Source organism: Sceloporus occidentalis, unplaced genomic scaffold (genome assembly GCF_023333645.1).
Source record: "Sceloporus occidentalis isolate IW3139 unplaced genomic scaffold, rSceOcc1.0.p SCAF_6, whole genome shotgun sequence".
NCBI classification, from domain to species: domain Eukaryota; kingdom Metazoa; phylum Chordata; class Lepidosauria; order Squamata; family Phrynosomatidae; genus Sceloporus; species Sceloporus occidentalis.
Window position 1 is genome coordinate 52417127 of NW_028316986.1, and position 25255 is coordinate 52442381.

General features: G+C 41.0%; 2 protein-coding genes across 4 annotated transcripts in view; one reads left to right on the plus strand and one right to left on the minus strand.

The window, feature by feature from the left end:
* CCDC167 (coiled-coil domain containing 167) overlaps positions 1-17579 on the plus strand; it is a 50086-nt gene extending 32507 nt beyond the window's left edge. Inside the window, exons 2-4 of the mRNA XM_089529608.1 lie at positions 3470-3564; positions 9228-9280; positions 16994-17579. Coding sequence (XP_089385734.1) covers positions 3470-3564; positions 9228-9280; positions 16994-17097 — 252 coding nt within the window. The 3' untranslated portion in view covers positions 17098-17579. The remainder of the gene's footprint in view (positions 1-3469; positions 3565-9227; positions 9281-16993) is intronic.
* Positions 1-25255, minus strand: part of CMTR1 (cap methyltransferase 1) — an 88486-nt gene that overhangs the window by 15278 nt on the left and 47953 nt on the right. For 2 of the 3 annotated variants that reach the window (XM_089529605.1, XM_089529607.1), the window contains one exon: positions 21228-23605. In XM_089529605.1, coding sequence (XP_089385731.1) covers positions 23404-23605 — 202 coding nt within the window. In that variant the 3' untranslated portion in view covers positions 21228-23403. Of the gene's footprint in view, positions 1-21227; positions 23606-25255 lie in introns of those variants that run through there. The other variant, XR_016281702.1, reaches the window with a different exon arrangement.

A 25255-nucleotide genomic window follows, 5' to 3' on the forward strand; every position in this document is an offset into this window, starting at 1 on the left:
GTTATTTTTATGTTAAACTGTAAAGAGCAGCTTTGCAGCCTGTTGCTGCGCTCAGAGGCTTCCTGAAACAGCAGTTCATTCTCTTTTGGGAGCCAGGAAAAGGCCAGTTTGGGGATCCTGGAGGTTTTGAGGGCCATAAAAACATCCTTGGGAGCTGCACTGGGTTATATGGATCAGTAGTTCCAGTAGTTTAAAGTTGCTACTTCTTTTAAGCAAAATCATACATCACTTCTATCCAAAATGGATAGAACCAGAGCCTGGAAATGTTACTTTTTTTGGACTAGAACTCCCCAAACCCCCTGAAAGAGAGGTATTTCCAGGCTCTAGATAGGAACTTTTTCTTGATGCTTCACCCATAGGATAGCAAGACAGGGCATTCCCCCTGCAGGGACGTAGCCAAGGGGGGGGATCTTGGGGTCCGGACCCCCCCCTTCCATTAGAAAAATGAATGGTGTGTGCTGCTGCGCTGCTGCACCCAAGCACCATTATAATGGTGGTACTTGGTCTGGACCCCCCCCCCCCCTTCCTAAAATCCTGGCTACGTCCCTGCCCCCTGGGTTCAGAATGAGCAGGATTCCCTATGCATTTCCCCATAGGAACTGTCTCAGCATGGAGGCATTCTTCCCATCCTTGATTATTCCAGCTCTTGTGCTTTAGCTGTTCTTCCCTCTCTCTCCCTCCCTTTCTCTCTCTTGTCTCTCCACTTTACTGGAAAATAAATTAGCAGACTAATTAGATGACTATCTTAAGCAGCCAGCAGTTGCTTCCTGCCACAACTCCAGCTGAATACAAGATGATCACAGCATTCAGAGTATCCACTTGGGACTCAGAATTGCCCTAGTTAATTTGCCTGCTCCACCTGAGGCAGGTCCCTGGGTCACTTCCAAAGTCAGTTTTGGGGGACTATGTGTGGCTGCGTGATGAGATAAAACAGTGACAAAGGTAGTACAGTTGATCTCCTTTCCTGAGGAAAATGCAAGGAGCTGTACATCTGCCTCCAAATTTGTTTCAGCTGAATTTCAGTTAAGAAATGGGCAGATGCTGGTAGTGTTAGTTGCCTGATGCTTCATACATTTTGTCATAGTGTTATATGTGACGTTAAAGGATCATATAAGGCGCAGCAATTAAATTATCTCTCTGTGTACAGATACAATCTTTACAGCATCAAGCAAGTTCAGACAAGTCTGTCCTGGATCCCAGAAGGATACAGTTAATTATTTAGAATATAAATTTATTAGAGTGACTAACAAAACAGAGTATTTGAAACAGAAATATTATGGCAAGATGTTCTGGCTTCTTCTTCAGTCACTCTATTCCCAAGTTGTACTGAGAGCAGTTCAAGGGGGAAACCCAAACATCTTGCCATAATATTCAAATATTTCTGCTTTGTAAATAGCTGAAATAAATAGATGAATAAACACACACAGATACACTACTCCTGAAATCCAGCACAAGATGCCATTTGCTTTCCAATCTGTGTACTGTTGGCAAATGAACATTCTTGCCTTCATCTGGTTCTAGTCATGCTCAGCTAATAGTGGTTCAGAGATGGAGGGTGTATGTCTGCACCATAAGATCCACTTTTGGGAAACATACCATATATACTCAACTATAAGTCTACCTCGTGTATAAGTTGAGGGCAGGTTTTGGGGCCCAAATTATGAAATTTGATATGACTGATGTATAAGTCGAGGGTAAAACTTAGAAGCATGCAACAAAGGATTTAAAAAATGAATGAACGGAAAATGATGCCAGAGAATGCTGCTGTTTTCCTGTCCAAGCATTCAAAAAGGCCAGAAGCAGCACCATAGTGAAGACAAAAGAGTGTTGGTACTTCTTTTGGGTTGTCCCAGGAGGGACTAAGCTCTCACCTTTTGCCACTCTACGCAGAGAGGGTTCCTATTTTGAGTTAAGGCATAGCACTTGCATTGACCCATGGATAAGTTGACCCAGGTTTTTTGGGTCAGTTTTTTTATTCAAATTTCTACTTATACATGAGTATACAGTAGATATATATCTGTATCACTTGTGCATTTGTGTAAACCACGTGCTGTTAGTCTAAGCCGCTGTTGGATTGGGACTTATTTCTGTTTGCTTGAGAAGATGGTTTTCACAGCCTTTCGTAAGATGGATTGTCTCTGTAATGTATAGCAGCCCTTAACATGTTATTTTAAAAGAATTTACAGATAACATTTCAGTGCCAGCCTGAAATTATTTTTGTTGGGAACCGGTTATTTTTTCTCTTTTTGTAGAGTTCCTTCAGGCAGTGATTAGTGGGATGTTTTACTGCATGCAGAGCAATAATTATAATTAATGTGAGGCTCACTTATTCCTTGACCTGTGTATTGTATTGGTCCCAATCCCATCTCAAAACAAACTTGCCTTGTTATTTATGTGCCCTCTGCCTCTGCCATCTTCCCTCATTTTAAAACAGAGACAGATTCTTTGGAGTGTTCCAATATCGTAGTACATGCTAGGTACTGAAGTGAACCTCCAGATGTTGTTGGACTACTGTGCCCATCACTCCAGCCAGCATAGCTAATGGTGGGAGTTGTAATCCAACAGCATTTAAATGACTAGATCTGAAAAGAAAGTCACATGCCTAGGTTGAGTATCTGAAGCCCTAGTCAGCAACCTATTTTACTGAAAGCCCACTTTGAGGAACAGATGCTGAGCAATGGGTAAGCCTTCCTTTTATCCCTGGAGGAGACAACCAGCAGTTTTAATTGCCATGGCAACTACTCCTTTCATACATTTCTATCCCTCTGGATTGGTAATTAGGTTCTGGGGTGAAGTGGTATTTTTCAGGTGGCTGGATAGTGTCCTGGGGATTCAAGGTACTGATCTCTTGTCTAAACGGTCCCCTTTCTTCAAAAGGCTGCTGGTTGCCAACTAAGAAATTCCACTTGTTTTGCTTAAAAAACTTGGAGTGCTTGGGAAAGTTACTTTTTTGCATTTCAGCTTCCAGAATACTTTCAGCAGCAGGGCTACCAGTCAACACTGCCAGTGCCGATTGGGAGATTCAGGGAATCACAGTGCAAAAAAGTATTTTTTCCCTAGCTTTGCCTTGGAGTTAGTACAAAAACTAAATTGAATTTGGGCCTTATACTTATGTCTGCTTGAAAGGAGGGATAAGTGGAGTGTGTGTGTGTGGTGTGCGTGCGTGCACACACACCTTCAAGTCACCTGTGAGCGTATGGTAACCCCATGAATTTCATAGAGTTTTCTTAGGCTAGAGATGGTTTTGCCAGTTCCTTCCTCTAAAATATAACCTACAGCACCTGGTATTCATTGGTGGCCTCCCATCGAAGTATGAACCAGGGATGACCCTGTTTAGCTTCCAAGATCAAATGGGAACCCGTGTCTTTCTGATCTTTAATTAAATTATTGCATCTTGTTTCCTGGGGTTGAGCATTTGAGCTGTGATTGAACAGCCTATCATTCTTTGTGTGGTTTTTGTGTGTTTCAGGTAGATAGCCTGGAGGACAAGTTGACCCAATGCAGAGAGGCCTTGGAAGAGGTGGATTTTAAGCTACGGAGAGAAGAACTGACTCCTGAGAGAAGGTACTTCGTGGGAATATATTCCTCTTTCTAGAGCTGCAAGTGTCTGTAGCTCTTGCAAGCCACTGCTGGGTTTGTTAATGATAAACAACTCATGCCAGAGCAGAGATTTAATACACTTTTCCATCCAAAAAGTTTGCTCTAAAAGGAAGCAGTTTTGAATAAGAAAAATGAAATCAGTGTATTACTGAATTATCCTCTTTGTTGTTCTTCCTGTCTCATATCTGCCCATTGTGAATGCACTCTGAGCCTTAATATACTTTTAGGTTTTTTCACTTCAGTTTTCTTCCTTTTAATATTTGACGATTGTTTAAAGCTTGTGCACCACAAAAATAATTTCTCTCTGCTTTGTAACTGCTTGGGGAATTAGCCTAGATTTGCTGACCACCTGTTGCTTAGTAATGCCAGATTTTGTGCTGAGCTTTATCTTCTAATAAATCAATACATTGGCAATGCAGTGTGCATACATCTAGTATTCTAAACAAAAACAAAATAAGGACCAGCATGTGTTCACCAAGAGTTTCTAAAATAAGCCCAAATAGGAAATGTGTCCACACATATGCCAGCTTCAGTTCCCGTGACTGAAGTTGGCCTATATGCAGAAATATTTCATGTTTGTAGTTGTTTTATCTTCCCATATCAAACCTTGATGCACGTTTTCTGGATTTTATTTTGTTGTGGTTTTGTCCTTTCCAAATGAAACAACTGCTTTCACTCTTCAGATCTACAGTTGATTGTAATCACAGTTTGGAAAAGTTATTTTGGGGGGAGGGGGAGGGAGCATCAACAACAAGCTGGTCTTCCTGGCTATGGGATTCTTGAATTTGTATCCCAAATATACATTTTCAGGCCTCATGGAGGTGGGGAGGTATTATATCAATTTCAATCCCCCGCTTGATGGAGAAGTCTAGAGCTAGAGCATCCCAAAAAGGCCGGGCCAGATTAAAGTGGTTGGGTCCCAGGAAACAGTTTCCAAAGCATGGTCCCATTATAGCATACGTGTGAGCACCTGTTTAGGATTCCAGGGAAGGGCAGCTCTGGATGTCACTTCTTGTATGGGACCTAGCTGTCATGATGGGGAAGATGGGAGTTTCAGAGATAGCTGTGCCAATGAAGCACCCATCCTTCCCTTTTTTTATAGTTGGAAAATGGGGCCAAGTTGGGTAGCAATCATACCTACCCCTGGGGAGTATGGGAGAGAAAATGGTCATTACTCTTCCTCTCTTCAGGGCTGTCTCTCTCTTCACAGCGACACAGTACAAGAAATATGTGTGCACAGTGCCAGCAGTAGCATCTGTTGCTATTGTTCCTGGAGAAATTGTTGCTATTGTTCCTGGAGCAGTTTATTCCAATTGTACCAATTAACAACAGGTAGCTGCTCAGCCTCTGCTTGAAGGCCTCCAGCAGCCCTAAGTACCTGCTGATATTGTCAAGCTGCTCTTACTATTAAGAAGTTTCTCCCAAAGTTCAACTGAAATATGTCCTCCTATATCATTTAAGCTCCTTTATGCTTGCCCTCTCTTTTGGGCTGAATGAGTCTTTGCCTCATCTGTGCAACCCCAATTGAGATGTTTGAAAAGAATTTCATATCTTCTCTCTTCCAGCATTTAGTGCTTTCCACCTTTCCACAAGTGACTTGTTTTCTTCACCTCTCTTTATTTCACCGTTGTTGTTGTCCTCCTCTGTACTCATTCTAATCTGTCTGCCTCCTTCTTGAAGATCTGGATGTATCATTCTCTATTAGCTTGGTCTAGTGTAAGATAAAGTGGAACCATTATTTCTCATGACCAGGTTTCTGAGTTAGACTGCAGTGAAGGAGTAGATTAAGTAGGATGATGCATTTCAAGTCTTTTAGCAATCTCTCAGTTTGCAGGTAGGGCTGTGTGTATTCTGCATATGCTTGTGGGTTTGTTTTGTTTTGTCTTTGCACTTTTTGTGGCTTTGCTAAATATGAGGGGCATCAAGGAGCTGTATAGAGCACTGAATATGTACTTGCTGATCACTAGAATAACAATAGCAATATAGCAACAGCAAGTACATTTCTATACCGCTTATCAATAAACATTTCCTAAGCAGTTTACTTTTCTGTTTTACCAGTTTTACAATGTGTAAGCCAGTTGCCCCCAACAAGCTGGGTACTCATTTTACTGGCCTACAAAAGGTTGGAAGACCAAGTGGACCTAGGAGCCTTGCCTTGGATTGAACACACCCTTGTGGCTGCAGTACTGGCATTTAACCACTGCGCCACTAGGGCTCCCTTAGAAGTTTTTGAGAAAACATCAGGAACATCAACTTGACCCTTCTCTTGAGCGTCTTTTATAACCCTCCCACAGCTGCTTTCCCTCAAAGGAATGGCTGGCAATTGCAACAGGAGGAGGATTAAGCAGTACTTGCTACCTCCCATCACTAGTCCCAGCTCCAGCTAACCTAGCAGTTCAAAAGCATGTAAAAATGCAAGTAGATAAACAGGTAGCACTTTGGTGGGAAAGTAATAGTGTTCCATGCGCCTCGACATTTAGTCATACTGGCCACATGACATGGAGTCGTCTTTGACAATGCTGGCTCCCCTGGCTTAGTAACGGAGATGAGCACCACCCCTACAGTCAGATATGACTAGACAGTCACATCAGAGGGGAAACCTGTACCTTTTACATGCTACTTCTCTGCTTCAATTTCTTCCTTGCTTTGAAGCTGTTTAATGAAGATTCAGTTCTGCTGATAGACGTGTAAATTTGACCTTATATATGAGAATTTCTATGCACTTTCATGCCTGGTTTTGCTACCACAGGGACTAGAAATATTATTTTTTTAAAAAAACTGAAGCAAACATTAACAGGAAATTACTTCACAAATATTAAGGCCTAAATTTGATTCTTTAATCCCAACTAGAGGAGACCCATATGATTTACCTATGTGTTGATTTACTATTGAAAAATAAATTAAGTAGAGTCTTGCTGAAATTGGAACTAGCAAGTGGAGTTAGACCTATATCTTTCTTCCAGCTGTAAATCTTTTACCAGCTTCCTCCTCAGCCAAATCTTAAAAGATATGTCAAAATGGTGTCAAAACATTATAACTGCCCATTTTTGTTATTTTGGAAACACAGGCATAGCCAGTGGAATAGCTGTTCCTTTACCAGTGTCAAAATCTGGATCTACATTATTCAAAACACATGTATAGATTGAGAATTGACAGCTGGCTAGGAGATGCCATTCAAAAAAAGAGCAGTGTTTTCCAAGCTCTGATTAATATTGGATCCACAGCAAATTCAGTGTTTAAGATGTAGGCCTAAGGAGAAGAATTGGGTTTTATTTTGATTGTTGTTTTCTTCTTCCTGTGATTCCTTGCTCTTTTCTTTCATCACACCAATAGTGTCTCGAGAATCTAATCAGCAATTGTCAATATGAGTCACTTACTGACACCCTTCTCTTATAGTAGAATATGAAACATGGGGCTGCCATAATTCTTTATTTATTTCCCAAGCATTAGTTTAGCATATGTGATGGCCACTGCCTTGTACATTGCTCAGCACCCAGCTCTTGTCTGTTGGGGCAGAGCAGTATAATGACTTCATGTTGCACATTCTATTAAATTCTGTGATGAGGAAAAGGAAAAGAGACAGTGGCCAAAATCTTACATGCGTGTTTAGCTATGTGCATGACGTTCTGTGTCTTTCCACCACCTGGCAGCTGTGAAATCCTGGCAAGCACCCTTGCTACTGTCGCTTACCTCTGCGGAAGGGAACAAAGGAGGGGACAGGCAGTTGAGACCATAGTAAATTAGCTGGTCTCAGCTTGGTTGGGGGAAAGAAATGAGAGTGTGCTCTCAGATGGAAAGCATCTGTTTTCTTCCCCCAGGAGCCCAGAGCAGCCAGATCTTCATCAGCTGAATGACATCCCTTTCCCTATGTTAAGAAGCAGCAGCAACTGCCCCTCTTGGGGCTTGACTGCTGCTGGACTTGGTTTTTGGACAGAGCACAAGGGCAAGAAAGTAGCCCTCTGCACCTCATCCAAAAAGAGATGCATGTGTAAGCTGCACCTAGGCCCATGTAAGTTGCTAACAGGATACCAGCCACTAAGTGACAGCTGCATCATTAAAATCTGTTTCCATCCTAGGAGAACTCATACTTCAAGAGTGGGAAATATTTGGCCCTGCAGAGTTGTTAGACTACATCACCATACTTCACCGACACACTGACCAGGGCTAATGGGACTTTGGACATACCAATGTTAGAAGGTTACACATTACCCAGCCCTAAAATATAGTCTGTGGGGGTGGGGACATGGGTGGATTGGTTGGATGGTAAGTTTGGTTGCTTACTGAACGAATTGTGAGGAATTTTGCTTCATTTCTTTCAAATCTCCAGAGCTTCCACTGTAATTTTCCCAGTCTCTTCTTTCCACGGGAGCTGTTGAGTTGCTGCTTTAGAATTCACTGAATGTGTCTGTTTTCTAGCAGGCTGATGTCTCTATTTCTTTATCCTCTGATGTGCTTCTAAGAGTCCCTCTTTTCCCTTTCCCAATGTTAACACATCCTATACACTTTCCTTAACTCACTCTGCAGTCTGTTTTGGCTCTCTTTCCACTCTGGCTGCTGCTTTATTCTCCAGGGAAACAAAACCCTATTATGCTCACAGCCATTCCCAACTATACCACAGAGCTTGCTCGGAACCAGCAGATAATTTGCTGGTACATGTTTATTTCTAGCCACACCAAAGCTGTTCTGTCCTCCCTGCTGTAATGGAGCCATTGCTGCAGGTGCTACTTTCAGGCAATTTGTTTTGTTCTCATGCTTTAAAAATTGGATTAATTAATTATCTGCTATACAGCTAACAATACAAGCCTTGGATTTGTTCTTCTCCTTAGAAAATGTCATGTAACTGTTTAGCTGCTAAAACTTTGTTTGAAATGAGGCATGATCGGCAGATGTATGGTGAAAGTGACGTACACATTTTTTGTGTGATATCTTACATGTATGTTCCCATACAATTTAGTACATAGAAGATGATTCAATTTAGGATAGTTGTTTGTTCATGAAGCACATAGACCGGGCCACCCTAAGGTTGTCTCAGAAATCGATGAAAAGGAGCAGACTTTGGTGCAGCTTTTATAAATAGCAGATAAGGTAGTGAATTCATGTCTGGGCTGTACAATTTCAGAATGTAGCTGTAGCTATCACTTGACTCATTCCTATATGCATTTTTTTAAAGTGCTAGATGCTATATGCATTTTTTTAAAGTGCTAGAAAGATATGGGTAGCTTAGGTCTCTTCTCTCAAACATGTCAGTTTTGTATAGAGGAGTGTTAATCTGTTGTAGGATCAGCCCTAAGCATGAATGTACGCCTCCTGCATGTTTTAAATTATTTATTTTAATTAATCTGATTATTCTGTACAGTGCTGTGCAAATTTATAGTAATTTATAATCATCATCATCATCTCGATCTTATTGGAGAGGCGAGACAGAAATAAATATTATTAGTATTAGTATTAGTAGTATTGGTAGTGCCTTATAGAATAGACCCAAATCTTGAATGCTAAATCTCAGTGATTCAGTGGATCTAGCCTAGTTAAGACTACGTTCTCTGTCAAGGATGAGAAGCCTTTCCTTATATTTTATGTCTTTTTCCAGAGTACGTATCTAAATAATCTTTCTCATGTTCTTGCAGAGAGTCATTAGAGAAAGAGAAAAGTCTACTAGTAACCAAAGCTGAAGCATATGGTAAGAAATGCATCATGGTCACTTCTTTTGAAACTGCTATCACATAAAATGCATCCACCATTTGATATGGTAGACTTAGGAAACAGAGGAGCAGGGAAATTAAAATAATTAATTCAACCATGCTTTAGTTTGGAGAATGTGTTTTACAGGATGTATCCTTGATGCCTTCTGAAACATGGTAGGGACCAGGTCTGGTATCGCTCTACATATCGCTTCTTTAGAGTTACAATGAAGAAAGATGATGGGTGTGGAAGTTTTCTGCAGGTCAAAACTGGAGTGCTCCTTGCGAGAGTGTAAGCATTAGAATTCAGCACTAAAAATCCACAGTGGGTGATCTCTCTCTCTCTCTCTCTCTATCTATATATATATATATATCCCATAACTACCCATTAAAAATCTGCCTGAACAGAGCCACTTTTACCTACTGACGTAATGCCAGCAAGGAAGGGGCCAACCTTGCTTCTCATGGAAGCGCATTCCAGAGGGCAGGAGCAGCTACTGGATCTAAGCTGTGTAGGGCTTTATAAGTCATAACCAGCACTTTAAATTGTGCCTGGAAACAAACTAATAGTCAGTGAAGCTGTTTCAGCAAGGGAGTTATGTGGTCCCTATAACTGGCCCCAGTCAGCATTCTGGAAGTGATGTTTTGCACACGCTGAATTTTCTGAACATTTTCCAAAGGAAGCCCCATGTAGAGTGCATTGCAGTAGTCCAAAAGGCATGTGTCACTGTAGCCAGATCTGACATCTCAAGGAATGGTTGCAGCTGGTGCACAAGTTTTAACTGTGCAAATGCACTCCTGGCCACTGTTGAAATCTGGGCTTCCAGGCTCAGAGTGGAGAGCAGGAGCACACATTTATATAAATCAAGAGGACATCTGACCATGGAACAGGCCAGTGAAGAAAGGATTGAAGAGAGAGACCTCTTGCGGCTGTAAATCTTCCTGACTTACAATCACACCAACAGATTCTAGACTGCTGTAGTGGAAGCTGTGACATCTGGTTGTGAGATGTTGGTCCATAATGTCAGGTTAATAACTGGGAAGGGCTTTACAATCCAGGACAATAATCCTGAGTGAAGAGCTCAACCTGGCATGTATAACTGAGGCTTGGTTAGGCAAGAATGGGCTCAGTTTGACACCGTCCTCACTAGATTTGGAATGAAGCTACAGGCAAGAACATATAGGCAGGGATATAGGACTCATAGGCCAAAATCCTCTTGTTACTCCTAATTGGAGTAAACCCACTGAATCAATTGAATTTACTTGTGTGTTGACTCACCATTCAACAATTGATTTCAATAGCTCGTCTCTAGTCAGGACTAACCAAAGGAATTCCAGTCATAATGATCTATTTGAATAGACATCTGTATTAAGATACCTTGTCTGACAACCTCCAAAATTTGGGGGTTTGCACCAGGTGTTTGGAGTAAAATGGATAGAAACATGAGATTAGAAATCTATTGGTTTAACACCCTGCCTAATTGTCTCCTTCACTGAGATGAGAGGGTTTTGGCAGTAGTGTTGATTTTCCAACTGATTGTTCTGGGAGATTTTACTATCCACACTAAGGCCCTTTTATCTGGAAGAATTCAGAATTACATGGCAATCATGGACCTGTCTCATTTAATATCTGGTCCTGTGTGGTGCATTTTTTGATCTAGGTTTTGCTGCCCAGAATGGAAGTTATAGCTTGCAGTGCTACAGGGAAGTTTCTCCATTAAGAGCCAATTCTAGGGTGATGACCAAGACATCTCCCTGTATTTTTTTTATGGATGAGTTTTATCTTCTTAAGAGAGGATGTGGAGAAATTGTTTGAAGGAGTGAAGCCAACTATTTCTTTCACAGCCCCTTGCTCATCCTGATGGGTAAGACCTGTCAGAAGGAAGCTGGCCAGTTATGGGTTATGAAAAGTATAAAAGCTGTGTGACCATTCCTCTAAAGAAATTGTTATTAAGACTATTATTGAAGAAATCATCATTAGATTAGAGTTTTGCTATGCTAAATAACTATCAGCCAGTCTCAAATCTTACTGAAAAACCAATGAAATGGCTGGCTGCAAAGCAATTACAAGCTTTCTTGTGTGAAGCTGAGCTCTGCATTCTACCAATCTGAGTTCAGGCCTGCTTGGAGGACTGAAACAGCCTTAGTGAATGGCCTACATTGGCATCTGGAAAGGGTGTGTGTCTCCCTGTTGGTTTTGCTTTATCTAGTTGCATGGTCTCGTATCCCTATGACATGAATGCTTACCCATGACATGAATGCAGTAAGTGCAGATAATTTGAAATATTTGTCTGGTTATTCCCTTAACCCATCACTTCACTACAGTACTTCAGGCAAAATGTTACTCTGAATTCAAATATACCTCAGACTTTTTTTTCACGTGCATAGGACTGGTATCATTCCTGTTACTTCAGCATCTGATATCAAAAACCCACTAGTTGACCTTGGGCATGTCACAGTCTCTCAGCCTCAGAGGATGGCAGTGGCAAACCCGCTCTGAAGAAACTTGCCAAGAAAACCCTGTGGCAGATTCACATCAGGGTCACCATAAGTCGGAAAAAAATTGAAGGCAAACAGCACACAAACACATACATCTACCAAATGCCACCAGATGCTCTTGGCCTCTTTTCCACTAAGTTGGTTTTAGTTCCAGGATTTACAAAAAGTAAAGCACATCTAAAAGCTTTACATTTGGGGGAGGGGAGAATTTTCATTTAATGAATCAATATAAATTAAGTCCATTGACAATCCTTAATAAAACAGGCTATATGCTGTAGCTGCAGAAGCAGAAGGCCAAAGTCTTGTTGGGAGCATCATCTCAAAGAAACCCACCATGTTGTGCTTTTCTAAAGCAGGAATGAGCAAACTGCAGTCCATGATCCACATGCAGTCCATGCACCCATTGCTATGCCCCCCCCAAATTCTCCATCCCTCCCAAACAGGTTTTTCCCCAATTTTTGACATGATTTTTCAGGCAATTTTTGACCTCAAACCATGAGGATAACCTGTGAAAATAGCCCTACTCACAGAACCCCATACTAAACCCCAGTACCTCTATTTTCTCTGAGATCCCTCTCAAAATGGCAAAAGGAAGTGATGCAATGTTACTTGATGCCGCCATTGTGACAGGGACTGTAGAAGAAAACCCATGTTGGAGGGTGCAGCCCATGGGGGAGTCTCGGAGGGAAAAAATGGCCTCAGCCTTGGTGCTGTTGCCTACCCCCTTAAAGGGCATATAAAATACTCTGCCACATCTCAACACTTTTCCTGTCCTTTATAGACCACTGAGAGTGATCTCTTTTGGGAGGCAGGTTTGTATACTGTAGGCTTGTTCTGTTTAGTATGTAAAGCAGCAGCTGTAGTAATTTGCAGCGGCTAAGCTTCCAACTTCTGGATACCCCTAGTGAGAAAATAAAAGATGCTTACAGTCACATTAAATCTGTTCTGCATCAAACACAAGAAAACACAGCTAGAGTAGTTTCTAGATCCAAAAATGGCCTTTGAGAAATGGACTCTATTCTTTCTTGTGGGAGCCATCAAGGTAATCAGAGTATATACACAGATAAACAGTTTGGATAAAGTTATAGAATCATGGAATCGTAGAGTTGGAAGAGACTGCAAGGACCATCCAGTCCAACCCCCTGCCATGCAGGAAATCTAAATCAAAGCATCCCCGACAGATGGCCATCCAGCTTCTGTTTAAAGACCTCCAAGGAGGGAGATTCTACTACACTCCAAGGGAGTGTGTTCCACTATCGGACAGCCCTTACTGTCAGGAAGTTCCTCCTAATGTTGAGGTGGAATCTCTTTTCCTGTAGCTTGCATCCATTGCTCTGGGTCCTAGTCTCTGGAGCAGCAGAAAACAAGTTAGCTCCCTCCTCAATATGACATCCCTTCAAGTATTTAAACAGGGCTATCATATCACCTAACCTTCTCTTCTTCGAGCTAAACATCCCCAGCTCCCTAAGTCGTTCCTCACAGGGCATGGTTTCCAGACCCTTCAGCATTTTAGTTGCCCATCTTTGGACACGTTCCAGTTTCTCAACATCCTTTTTAAATTGTTGGTCAAGAAGGCTCCAAACATTTAACAGGATGGTGGAGGTGACTGTTTCAGGTTGTGGTTGAAAACACCTGCCCCATGTTGGTACATGGCAGCATCTTAGGTGAAAGAGGCGATTTATAGAGTTGCAGTGAGTAATTGGTAGAGACAGCAGTGAGGAGTGCACCAACAAAATCAATAGAGCCTAATTGAGAAAAAGAAAATTACTAGAGTCGAAACATCTCTCAAAAGCAATGGCATCAAGAAATGCACTGTCATTAGCAACTACAGGGAATGACAACGTCTCCTCCCCTCTACTCCGCTCACCTTGATGGGCTTTCATAGCCAGAAAAGTCAATTTTCTGAGCAACCAGTCTTCAGTATTCTGCAACCTAGACTGCATCCACACTGCAGAAATAATCCAGTTTGGCACCATTTTGACTGCCTTGGTCCAATGTCATGGAATTCTGGGAATTGTCAGAGCTCTCTGACAGGGAAGGCTAAGTATCTCACAAAACTAGAAATCCCATAATTCAATAGCATTGAGCTATGGCAGTTAAAGTAGAGTCAAACTGGATTATTTCTGAAGTGTGAATGCAGCCTGAAAAAAATACTCTTTCCTCCATAAGGCACACCCTTTACATTTGATATCACTTTGTTTGCTGTACTTAAGTAAGACTTGACTATGTAGCAAGATACTGGGGTTTTGTGAGACCCTTTCACTCTGTAGATTTTTATTTGAGGTTTTATGCTTTTAGTTCCTACATGAAAGCTATCTCAAAGTGGGACCTTTGTGGCCCTCCACATGTTGCTGGACTGCAATTCCCATTGATTTTCACTACTGGCTTTACTGGGTAAGGTTGCTGGGAATGGCAGTTCAACAACAAGATCAAGGAGGCCGTACAATTCCTACTCCTGGTCTAAGTGCACTATACAGTTTTTGAATATGCACAGAAAATCAAATAAGACAGTAGTCCTTTCCATAGCTCTTCCGTGTCATAAACTTTGGTTTTCGTTCTAAACAATGTTCTTCAAAACACAAAGAATGGTTGAAGATCAGCAGCCTCATTTGCAGGAAAATGACTTGCTCCCACTCATGGACAGACACAACATTATACTAGCCTTGACAGAGCCAGTGCTACCCTAATGCCTGCTCTTTTCCCTTATGTCTGTTAAGGCTCTGATAATACAGTACTTAATTGCTTTCTTTGCCTATTACCTATCCTTGGCTATTTAGGTTGGGCTGCCACCTGCTGGATTATTTGTACAGAAAAGAAAAGGTATTTTCTTTTTCTTCGGCTCTCTGGATTTGGAAACAACTTAAGGATCATGTCTTATTTCCCACCCTTTCACACCATTCAATATATTAAAGTTTACAAAGCGATATATTTATATGCAAGTAAACTCAGGAGGAAGATGTGATTGTATGCTGAAAGGGCTCCTTTAGAGGCTCTTTGGAAAATCTTTTTATTTAATGTACTTAATGTACTTCTCCCAAAGTAGAATCCAGAGTTGTTGATGTGTAAATTTGCTCCTGGCATGAGAAAGAACTCCTGGGGCTGTTGGATCATATTCTCCAGCCTCTAGTATTACTCATGATAAATGTCTATGAAACGCTCTTAAGTGTATCAGAGAAAGGAAATTTCAGTGTCTCTTGTCACAGGGAAAGGAGCTAGATGCCATTTTGTTGCAGAGAAATTATAGCCACCTGGTTGAAATGAGAACTATCAGCCAGCCAAAGGCCAGACCTTTTGCCCATGTTTTAATGCAAAGGGCTCATCTCACTAAAGCTGCCTCCCTCAGGAAGCTAGCAAATATAAAGGGACATCCGCCTGAACTGTTGTATTAACACCCAAGACTTCCCATTAAAATCATACTCCTGTGGCACTTGCACGCAGAGCCGCGCTCTGACCTCTACTACTGCAGCAGTCAGCAACAATAATTCTATTGTCAAATAAGCAGTCCCCACAGTCTAACCTCTCCCAGGAATTACAAAAGCACTGAAATTGTCTCTGAAAAGGCTTGATTGCTGAGTAGTGCCACAAAGCAGGTGTGAAAAAGCAACTGCAGTGCAGTCCTTGAACAGCCTTTGACTTATTCTGAAGCCAGCTTTATTACATTTATATTCCAACCTTCTACCAAAGAATTTAGGGTGGAATATCTAAAGGTTAATAATAATAATAATAATAATAATAATAATAATAATAATAATATCTAGGATTATCCCGTTTTATCCTTGATTGATGTTAGACTGAGGTGGCGACTTACAGGTTTAATCTGCAGCTAAGGGGAACTGCTGAGCTATTGCCGAGAACTCATGGCAGCTGTTTTCTAAATAATTAGCAAAGGAGCACAGTCTTCTCTGTAAAGTATCTGGGCTGGCAGGCAATTAAATTAGCATGGAAGAGTCCAATTTATGTAGTTAGCAAAGACATGCTGGCCCCTGAGCAAAAGAGCCTAGACAGGATTCAGACCATTCATGCAGTTCACTAGTCCAGCAGCCACCCGTCTGTCATCTAATAATTACTTTTGAGCTGACTGGTCTACTTTAGCTCAAGATATTCTACAGCACATAAATACAATCCTTATATTTGTCAGTAAGAGTAGGTCAGTGTGTGACATGCTGGAGGGGATGTAGCCCAAGAACCTTTCCACATTCTGGTCTAGGATCAGCTGTGACTTAAAGGTAAGCTTTTAGGTTGCACCAAGCTTTTCTAATATGCAGCACACAGATTTGGGTTTAAAGATTCTTAGGTATGTTAAAAGTTTGTGGCCACTTCCCTCTGTTTCCAAAGCAGTCAGACTAACAAAAGATTACATTTTAACTATAGCCATCTTGACTCCTAGTTTTCTGAGGGAAGGCAAGGTATAAATAAAATTAACAAGAATAATTTGGGCTCCAAACTTGAACCACTGTGCTGCTGAGAAATACACGTTTTATTCTCAAATGCCAGAGCAAATCCCACCAGCAGAATCCTCCTGCAGTTACTCCAGGAGTTAAATTACAACACCACATCTGTGGTTGTCCAGGAGCAATTTTTCTTTATTCTGTTCTCTAGTTATTTCTAAGAGGATTAATTACCAAGCAGAAGCCACAGGTTGACCATAAAAATTACATCAGTACAGGAGGTCTAAATGTGCAGGGATACTTTGCTCCCATCCCACCACAAAATGGAAAGAATTAATTTATTCCATCTTCATAAAATGGTTTGAAAACTTCAGGCAGATGTACATCAAATGCAAAGTAAAGACTCACACAGTGCATAGACCAAGGCTTCTATACTCCAGCTTGACCCTTATTCAGAGCTATTGTTATGATTCAGGCCCTGTAATCTACTTGTTTTGCTTTCAAAAAGTTATCCTTCTGTAGGGTGTGTATTTGTAATAAGAGAAATATAATCACATTACAAAGGATGACGAAGGAATTGCTTAAGGAACACTGAAAGGCTTATACACTGCCAGGTCTACAGCAGTAGTTGGTACATGAGGCATTGAAAGCAATAGAATATGCCTGTGGCAGTGGAACAGCTATCTTGAACTGCTTAAGGGGTGCCTATAATCCTGGTTTACTAATATTGGTAAAAAGCTTAAGGAAGAGACCTTGGTGGAAGTTGTATTTTTTTTTAAGTGAAAGTGGCATCATGACTATGGTTTTGCTGTGTTTTTTTTTCAGAGAAAGAACTAAAAGGCCTTCGCCAGGAGAACCGCAAGATTGTTGCACTCTCAGCAGCCATTGTGCTGTTGGTTGTTGTTATTTACACCTGCTGGACCATGTAACAGCCTTTGGCTGAGATCTCCTAATCACTTAACAGTAACCTCTTCCTCCCCTTACCAGACTAATTGAAGGGTATGGCCATCTTCTCAAATCACTTTGGCACATCTAATTCATCACAAGCAACTCATTGCTGACAAGTGAAGAAAATTTAACAGAGCAGTTTTCAGGAAACAGCTGAGGTTTAGCTGATATCCTCCAACTGACCACTAAGGAATGAGGCTTTTTGGTAGGAGAGCCCTAGTTATGGAATAGCTTTTGCAGAGAGACAGAGGGAGGTTATTTTACTGTCTGTTCTCACAGAGGTGAAAATGTGGTCATTGTTGTACACATAGGCCTTACTCTGGGGGTCTTCACAATTTTTTAATTAACCTTTTTTTTTGTATTGTGTTTATTTTAATAGTGTTGTCTCTTTATGATCCAGTCAGAGAATTTCTGTTACAGAGCAACCATAGAAACAGTTAATAAATACAGTTTATTCTAGTAATCAATGTTGTGAATTGCCTGCTATTAGGAAACCTGTAATAAATGCCTCTAACTGTTCCAGCATTAGTCATTTGAAAGCTGAAATCCTCTCCCTTGGCTAATTTTTTTTCTTAATGCCTTCTCTTCTCATTTCGAGTCCTTGCACCTTTCCCTGCTCATATACATCACCAAAAGCCACATGCAACACAGACCATGAGTACTTCCTAGAGCTCTCAAGACAGAGAGCAAGCTTGCACAAGTTAAGCACACACTGCCCCTAAGCTTGAAAAGGGATGCAGCTCCCTTCTGTGTCTGCCTTAATTGATCATAGTGTCATGTACAAATGCTGAGTTGGTATATATAGGTCTATAATGGAACTCAGTGTAATAGTCCACCTTCTACAGAGCAAACCAAGTTCAGTAAAACAGTAATTAATGCCATAAAATTCAAAGATATAGCCGATAGTCAGGAATATTAGTATGCAAAGGGATCTTATAGCACCGTTGAGACTAACTGAAAGAAGTTGGTGGCTTTTGTATACTTGAGCCTACTTCCTCAGATGCATGTTGTTGGAGTGGAGAATCCAGAGACAGACCTATATAAGTCATTTGTGCAAATTAAATTCAAAACCTTGCAGGTATGGAGATGAGGTGGCAAGTAGAGTTTTAATGAAGGTTGTTAGGGGGCAAAGGCAATAATAAAGCTGTTGCCTACAGCTAGGCAGAGTAGATAACCATATGAATGAGTGTAGGAGTGTAGTGTAGGGAACAGAGGGTGATGTGATGGGTCAAGGGCACCCTCATGAGGATGGGGGTTTGTGTTGAAATGTGCATATTGTGCCAGGAAACCATTATCTCTGTTCAGCCTATTGCTGATGGACTCGAGTCTGTGGATACATTTCAGTGCTGCTGTTTCTTTCCAATTTTCCTGTTTTGAGGTCTGAGATGGAATGCTCAGAAAGAATGAAGTGTCCTGCAACTGTTTTTTGTGTATTCCCATTCCTAATGTTTGATTTATGTCCATTTATCTTCTGGCACAGGGATTGTCCCGTGTACAGTGCTGAAGGGCATTGCTGGCATAGTATGGCATAATGTTTATCACCATATAACCATACAAGTTTTTGAAGCTGACAACATTCACAAACTTTCTAGGTTTTACAGCAGGGTTTATCTAGCTTCCAAGATGGTTAAAGCTAAGCAGATTACTGGATCACTCTTCTCATTTGTGAATTCCCAATTTCCTCTTGCCCATTTATGAAAATGGTAGCTGCATAACCTACAACTCTTAGTTCAACCAGGGCAGCTATGCATGTTTCTCTGACTTCTCACTTTTTCAGTTGCTTTTAAAATGTCCTGTTTTTCCCTCCCTCTCTCACTGCTTAAACTGCTGCAGACTCTCAGAGTAAAAAGTAGTTTGCACTCAACTCAGCAGGGAGATAGCCTGTATAATTGAAAGAGTGGACTCTTTCCCTTCCCAGTCAAAAGGAAAAAATGGAAGCCAGCCATTTTGTAGTGAAACTGCCTGTGTTCAGTGATCGTGAATTGTTTCTCATGGTAGGTAGGCAAAAGGAATACACAGTTTGTACAAAGTGGAAAGGTGGGAGAGCCCTAACAACTAAGAGTTTTTGAGGGGGTTTTCTTTGAATGTGCAAAATTGTGAGCTCTCTTACACATATACACAGATTTCACTGCCTAAATGAATTTCAGAGTATCCTTTCATTTTTGTTTTCCCTAAAATAGGATCACTCTTACAGAAAATCATTCATGATTTGAAAATATTTTTTCTCCTTCATTTTATTGAGCTTTGCATGATCTACACATTTTAAAGACAGTTTTACTGGTTTCCTTCTCTCCATCCTACTAGTAATCTTCTGTGCGTGAAAGGGTTTTTCCTCCCTCCGCAGGGAATTGTTCCATATACACCAACAATGTAATCACACATATATCTACAAAGAAGTAACTGCCAGTGAGTTCAGTGGGACTTACACCTAACTAAATGTGTACAAAATTGCAGCCTGAGATCTTCTAAAAGGCTATTGGAATGCATGGAACCTCAACTATATCTTTCCTAATTTCATTTCATTTATCTCTTGGGGGTAACAGCATTGTATATTATTCTTCCCTACCCAGCATCCCCCATTTTATCCTAACAATAACTATGTGAAATATGTTAGAGTACTGTTATGAGGAAGCTCAGATTTGACCTGATCTATAATGTACACTGGGCAGAGGGGTGGGTGTAAACACAGAGTTCATGTAGTGACTTTTGATCTGAGACAGCACTAATTTTGAGCAAGTCTAATAAAGGCATTTTGATTGGCCAATTACATGTATTGTTAATCATTCCGTGTGTGCCTACTTCATTCACTTGAGTATTGTATAAATGGTTTTCTCCCCACCCACCCCATCCCCCTTTTCAGACTTCCTTTAACCTCAGTACACAAAAATTCAAAGATTTCTCTGCTTAAAATGGTTTGGTATATTCTTCATCTTTAAAAATGTTTGCCCTCTTGTTGCTTGGCCACATCCTTTTGACTGCATTCTGATGCTTCTCAGCTATACATGTCTTTTTTTTTCCCATCTGAACTACTAGACATGCACAGATGGGGTCAATCACTAGAGGCATCAAAATCTACATTACTATACATTAATAGAACTGGTTTAGATTTTTTGGAAGTGCAATCTAGTCTTGCTGGATTGCATATAATCCAAATCATTTATAAGCCAATGTTTTTTTAAAATGTGTGTCACTGTGCTTTAATGTCTGGAAACATACACTTTAACCAACAGTAGGCTCATTAATCTATTTCATATATAACTTGGGATGCTGCTATACTCAAAGTGTGCTTTTCAAGGTAGAAACATTGCAGTTGTAGCTTTGGTACTAATTTTAATTTACCCTGTCAGCAAATTTTCTGGCCTGAAAGAAAAAGTTCAAAAATTCATTATTTCTCTAAAGAAATACCTTTGTTTCTGAATCTTGCTTTGCCTTAGAGTAGTTGACAATGATATGGCTAAGCCATGCTGCAAAGTCCCAGGTGTCCTGAAGCTAAGGAAGTTTTAGTTGGCTAATTGCATGTTTCACGTTTATTTTAAAAGCAACAAAACATTTTTTAATTTTTGCTCAGTTTTTGTGAATAAAAATACTCAAGTTGAAACTAAAAATATACTATTCACATTTAATTAGGCTGAAATTGGTCTTGACTACCTACTTGCTACATACTACACTGTTTTTAAGGAGCTAAAAAGCAACTATAGAAAACTGGTTTATCCTCTTTTTTTAAAAAAGACCTCTAAGTCTGGATCCTTGCATGTGCAGGACAGGCATTAAAAAGAATGAGTTACGCTAATCTAGGTCTGATAAATCCAGTATTTAGTTTGTCCTACTACACATAGTTTAGAGGGGCAGAGTCCCATTTGTCACACTATTTGTTTATAAAATGTTCAGGCCAGAGTTGCGTTTTTCTTAGAACAGTTCAGGAAATTCATTTGAGCCAAGAATGGATATTTTGGAATTATAATGGAGGTATTGACAAGGCACAGACAAAAAGAGAAGGGGAATAACCACAAATGATACAGGACTTCACAAAACATGTTCTGTCAACATGCATCTCATTGAGTGTGACCTTCTCCCCCACAGGCTAGTTTAAAAAAAGACAGGTGAGAACAGGTTAGATTATCCACAGGGACAGACCCAGTCTTTTTAATATTCTATCCATACAATGGCCATGTCTGTTCTGAATTACCAGAGAGAAGCCATCTTCAGTACTGAAATTAAATGTTTCTGCTTTTCATTAATGTATTTTGTCCTCTTCATGTACATGGATTTTAAATAAATAGGTTTTGAAACAGTCAGACCCTAATATACCTTACAATGAACGTATCTTGACTCCAAAATTATACTGGGGATTTAACTGTGATTCCCAGTCCTACAGGCAAGGAACACTAGTTACAGTAGAGATAAATAAAGTGTGGCCCAAGAGTGTTTTTATAAAAACAGAAGTTTACATCCAGGCAGTTTTAGTTTGTGGTGAGTGTGAAGCCTACAGGTCTGGGGCAGGGGCAGGAATGCAACTGCGATTTCCAGGGCTGGCCCATCCATGTTCTAATATAAAATATCCCCATGCTTGATCCACAGACTTCAGCACTTGTAAAAGGGCAGGTTTAAATTTCAAAGTAGAATTCCTTCATTTCTCATTTTTCCAGTTTCTAATGAAATGGGCCAATGATGCAAAACACTGGCAAAAATGAAGTCTGGATGCATGTTGACCTTGTGCCCAAAGTACAGTAGGATAAAAGGATGGACCAATTTAACTTGCCTGAGTTTTCTTAAATACAACAAACAGAAACAAGATACAGGTACTACTTACAAAGAGGTTTGTATGGGCTTTAAAATGGATAGTTTAGTTTGGTTGAAGCTGCACCTTACTCAGTTGATTGTACTTCTCCACATTTGAACATTGGGTCTCTTTGGCTCTCCATTTTCATATGAGGGGAGTTATGACTTGGATGGTGCCTTCTGCAACAGGAGTCCTCATGGTTTTCATTAAGGCACAACTGAGACAACTCAGCCTCACCACACCACACACACTGATAAATTATCCCTTCTTGCCAACATGGACAAATACTTTAGTATCTCTACTGACTTGTCAACCCTTTGTAGCTTGTTACTGGCTGGCTCAATTAGAAAACACAGAATGTATGTTTTCTTTCCATTCTAAATGAAGTTACAATATGGGAAAAGCACAGTCCTGCTCCTACTGACACTCTGTTCCCTGCACCCAAGAAACCAAATGCTGAAATACAAAAGCAGAGGATATATCATGGGTATTGGACAACACTTGTTTATGTGCTTTTGCCCAAGACAGGATTTTCAATCTAAACACATAGAAGTTTCTATGCTTATTTTAAGAATTAAAAACGACAATGAAAATGCCCTCTCTGCAAGAGGGTTGGCTAGTTTAAATGCAAGAGTCTTTTTTCTTTCAACCTAAACCACACATCTCTCAAAGACCATCATTGTTCTCAGCTCTGCAGTTCCCCAACTCGGAACAAAAGAAAACTGCTAAGCATGCCTCAAGCACAGACCAAGGGTCTCAATATAGTGAGAGTATGTGGATTCCATTAAAGAAAACTACTTGGAGTTGCAAACTGGAAGGTGAACAGTGGGAATGAGCATAACACATTTACTTTGCATAGAAACATAAAACCAGACCTACATGTCATTGCTGGCAGTAGGTACACCAAACTATAACAATCAAGAACTCCATCTGTTTGTTTTCTTCCTGCCAAGACATCGCTAGAATTCTCAAGAACAGAGCCATGTCCACAGACAGGGCAAGAATAAAAATTTCCCAGTAAACTCATGTTTGGCTCATACCCGGGGGGGGGGGGGGGGGGGGAAGAAACCAAGCAGCAAAATGAAGTCATTAAAAGCTACCTCTCCTTTCTGTCCACATTCCCACCCACCCTTCAGCAGCTCCATCAGCAGCCATGTGGTCCTCACGCCTTACAGATGACACTGTGGAGTTGTGTGCATATGCTTCTTTAGTTTTGCTGTGCTATCTGCTATGTGGAATCCAAATGCAAAGTGTTCAAAGCACAGGGGTGGGAAGGAGCCTAGGAAGGTATGGTGGGCATCAATTCAGAGCAACTTCCACTGATACAGGAGTCTTACCTCTGTAATACCAGCAGCAAAAACTGCCAGGAGCAGGTGCATATGTACAGTGCTGTTTTGCAATTGGCCGCCTTGTCTCATTTGTTTCCCACTGAGTTCCTTCCCCTTGACCCAGCTTCCTCTGGCAACAGTCCTCCATGGATCACTGTAAGTGGCTGGAGAAACTCATGCTAATCTGCTGCTGCTGATTCCAATCCAGGTTCACTCCCTGTCCCCCAGGACTTGATGACAGACTGGTCATAGGGCGAATGTTGCCTGATGAACGACAGAACAGCTTCTTTGGACAACTTCTCTGGATCTTCCCTTTTTTGAGAATCATGTACTTTGACACCATCCCCCCATTCCCAGAAGAGGCGATTGAAGTAGCAAATGCTGTGGACAAAGCAGACAGAAATAAGGACGGCCACCATGACCAAGGTAATAAGAGGTACATAAGATTGCAAATAATTCCCTTCGCTCCCTAGCATCTCCAGCTGAACAAATCCTGGTAGCAGGCAGGCAAAGGCTTCTGTTTGAATTGCTAGAGAGGCACTGCAGATCAGGATGGTTGGTGTCAGATTAAATTATCCTGACTCACAGAATAAAGCAGTTTTTATAATTAACCTTCATTTGGCAGAATGTTCATGTTCACAGGAAATATAAGAGGGTCTCTGAGAAACCTAGATTATGTGCAGAAAAATCGCAAGCAACAAAGCCTGACTGATAACAACAAATCCCAAAAACCATGCACACTTTTTCACATTATTATGTTTGGTTACTTTGCAAAATCTAGTACAGTACGACTCCCATAACCACAGTTGTTATGTTCCCAAACTTACCACAGATAGTGAAAATCACAGTAATAGTGAACCCCATATTTTCAGTGAAAGTTGACCAGAGAATTGCATTAGAGGACCTCCCAATGCATAGAGAAACAATATTTTCTGAGACAGAAGTCAGTGAAACCGCAGGTACCAGTCCTGCTGATATAAGGGTCATACTGTATTCTAGTAACAATGGTACTCAAGCATGATTCCCTTGTCCTTTTGCTGCCACTATGGGTGAGCAAGGAAACTGGAGGTGGGCATATTGACTTCTCACCTTAATTACTACTGCACTATCCCACTACCCTTTTCAATTGAACACTTAAAATAAGGCCAGTGCAAGATGTTCTCCATTGGAATTTTCTACAAAAAATCTACTAGAATGTGGCCCAGCTAAAGCTCAGTCAAAGGTGAAAGTATCTGAGACCTACAGGCTACATCTTTAACTACTGGCCCTTTTATATCATTAAGGGAGGATACAGATGGACAGCTCCATGCCGCCCGTCTTTGTCCCTTGTCGGTACTGCACCAAACGCACGGGGCGGCACCAACGCACTCCCTTTAAAAAAGCTGCCTAGAGCGGCTTCTTTTTAGGAACCCCATAATGGTGCTCACACGCCAAGACGCCACCACTTCAGGCAAGCACCATTTGGGTGCACGGACAGCCGTGCCTCGTCGTCACGGGCCCCATGTGGGCAGGACCATGACAAGATGGTGCACAGGCACTGCTAGTAGGGCTGGGTGCATATGGACACCCAGCCCTCCGTAACCATAAAATCGGCCCCAGGCCAGTGCTTTGCACCAGCCTCTACTGGGCGTAAGTCTCCTTACTTACTGCCAAGGTAACTACGCAAGTAACCCACACATGTTCAACTTCTGCTGCTTCTTAGTACTGAGATGCAGCAAATAACATACAGTATTTCATTTGTACTATGGCCATGCCTCTGTATTGTGCCTGGGTGGGTGTATGCCAATTACAGACTAGGAATAGTCGTCATACTGAAGATGTACCATAGCCTGCAAATGTTAAAAGTCAGTGCCCATTAGCTATATGATTTAAAACCAACACAGAGAAAACAGAACATTTTTTCAGGCTTCTGAGATGGTATGGAAAAATAATCTCATAACAGTTTATAAAAGACCCTACTAGAGACTTCAGAAGGGTAAAACAAACAGAACATGCACAGCAGAAGCTGCAGTAATTCCTGACTGCTCAGGA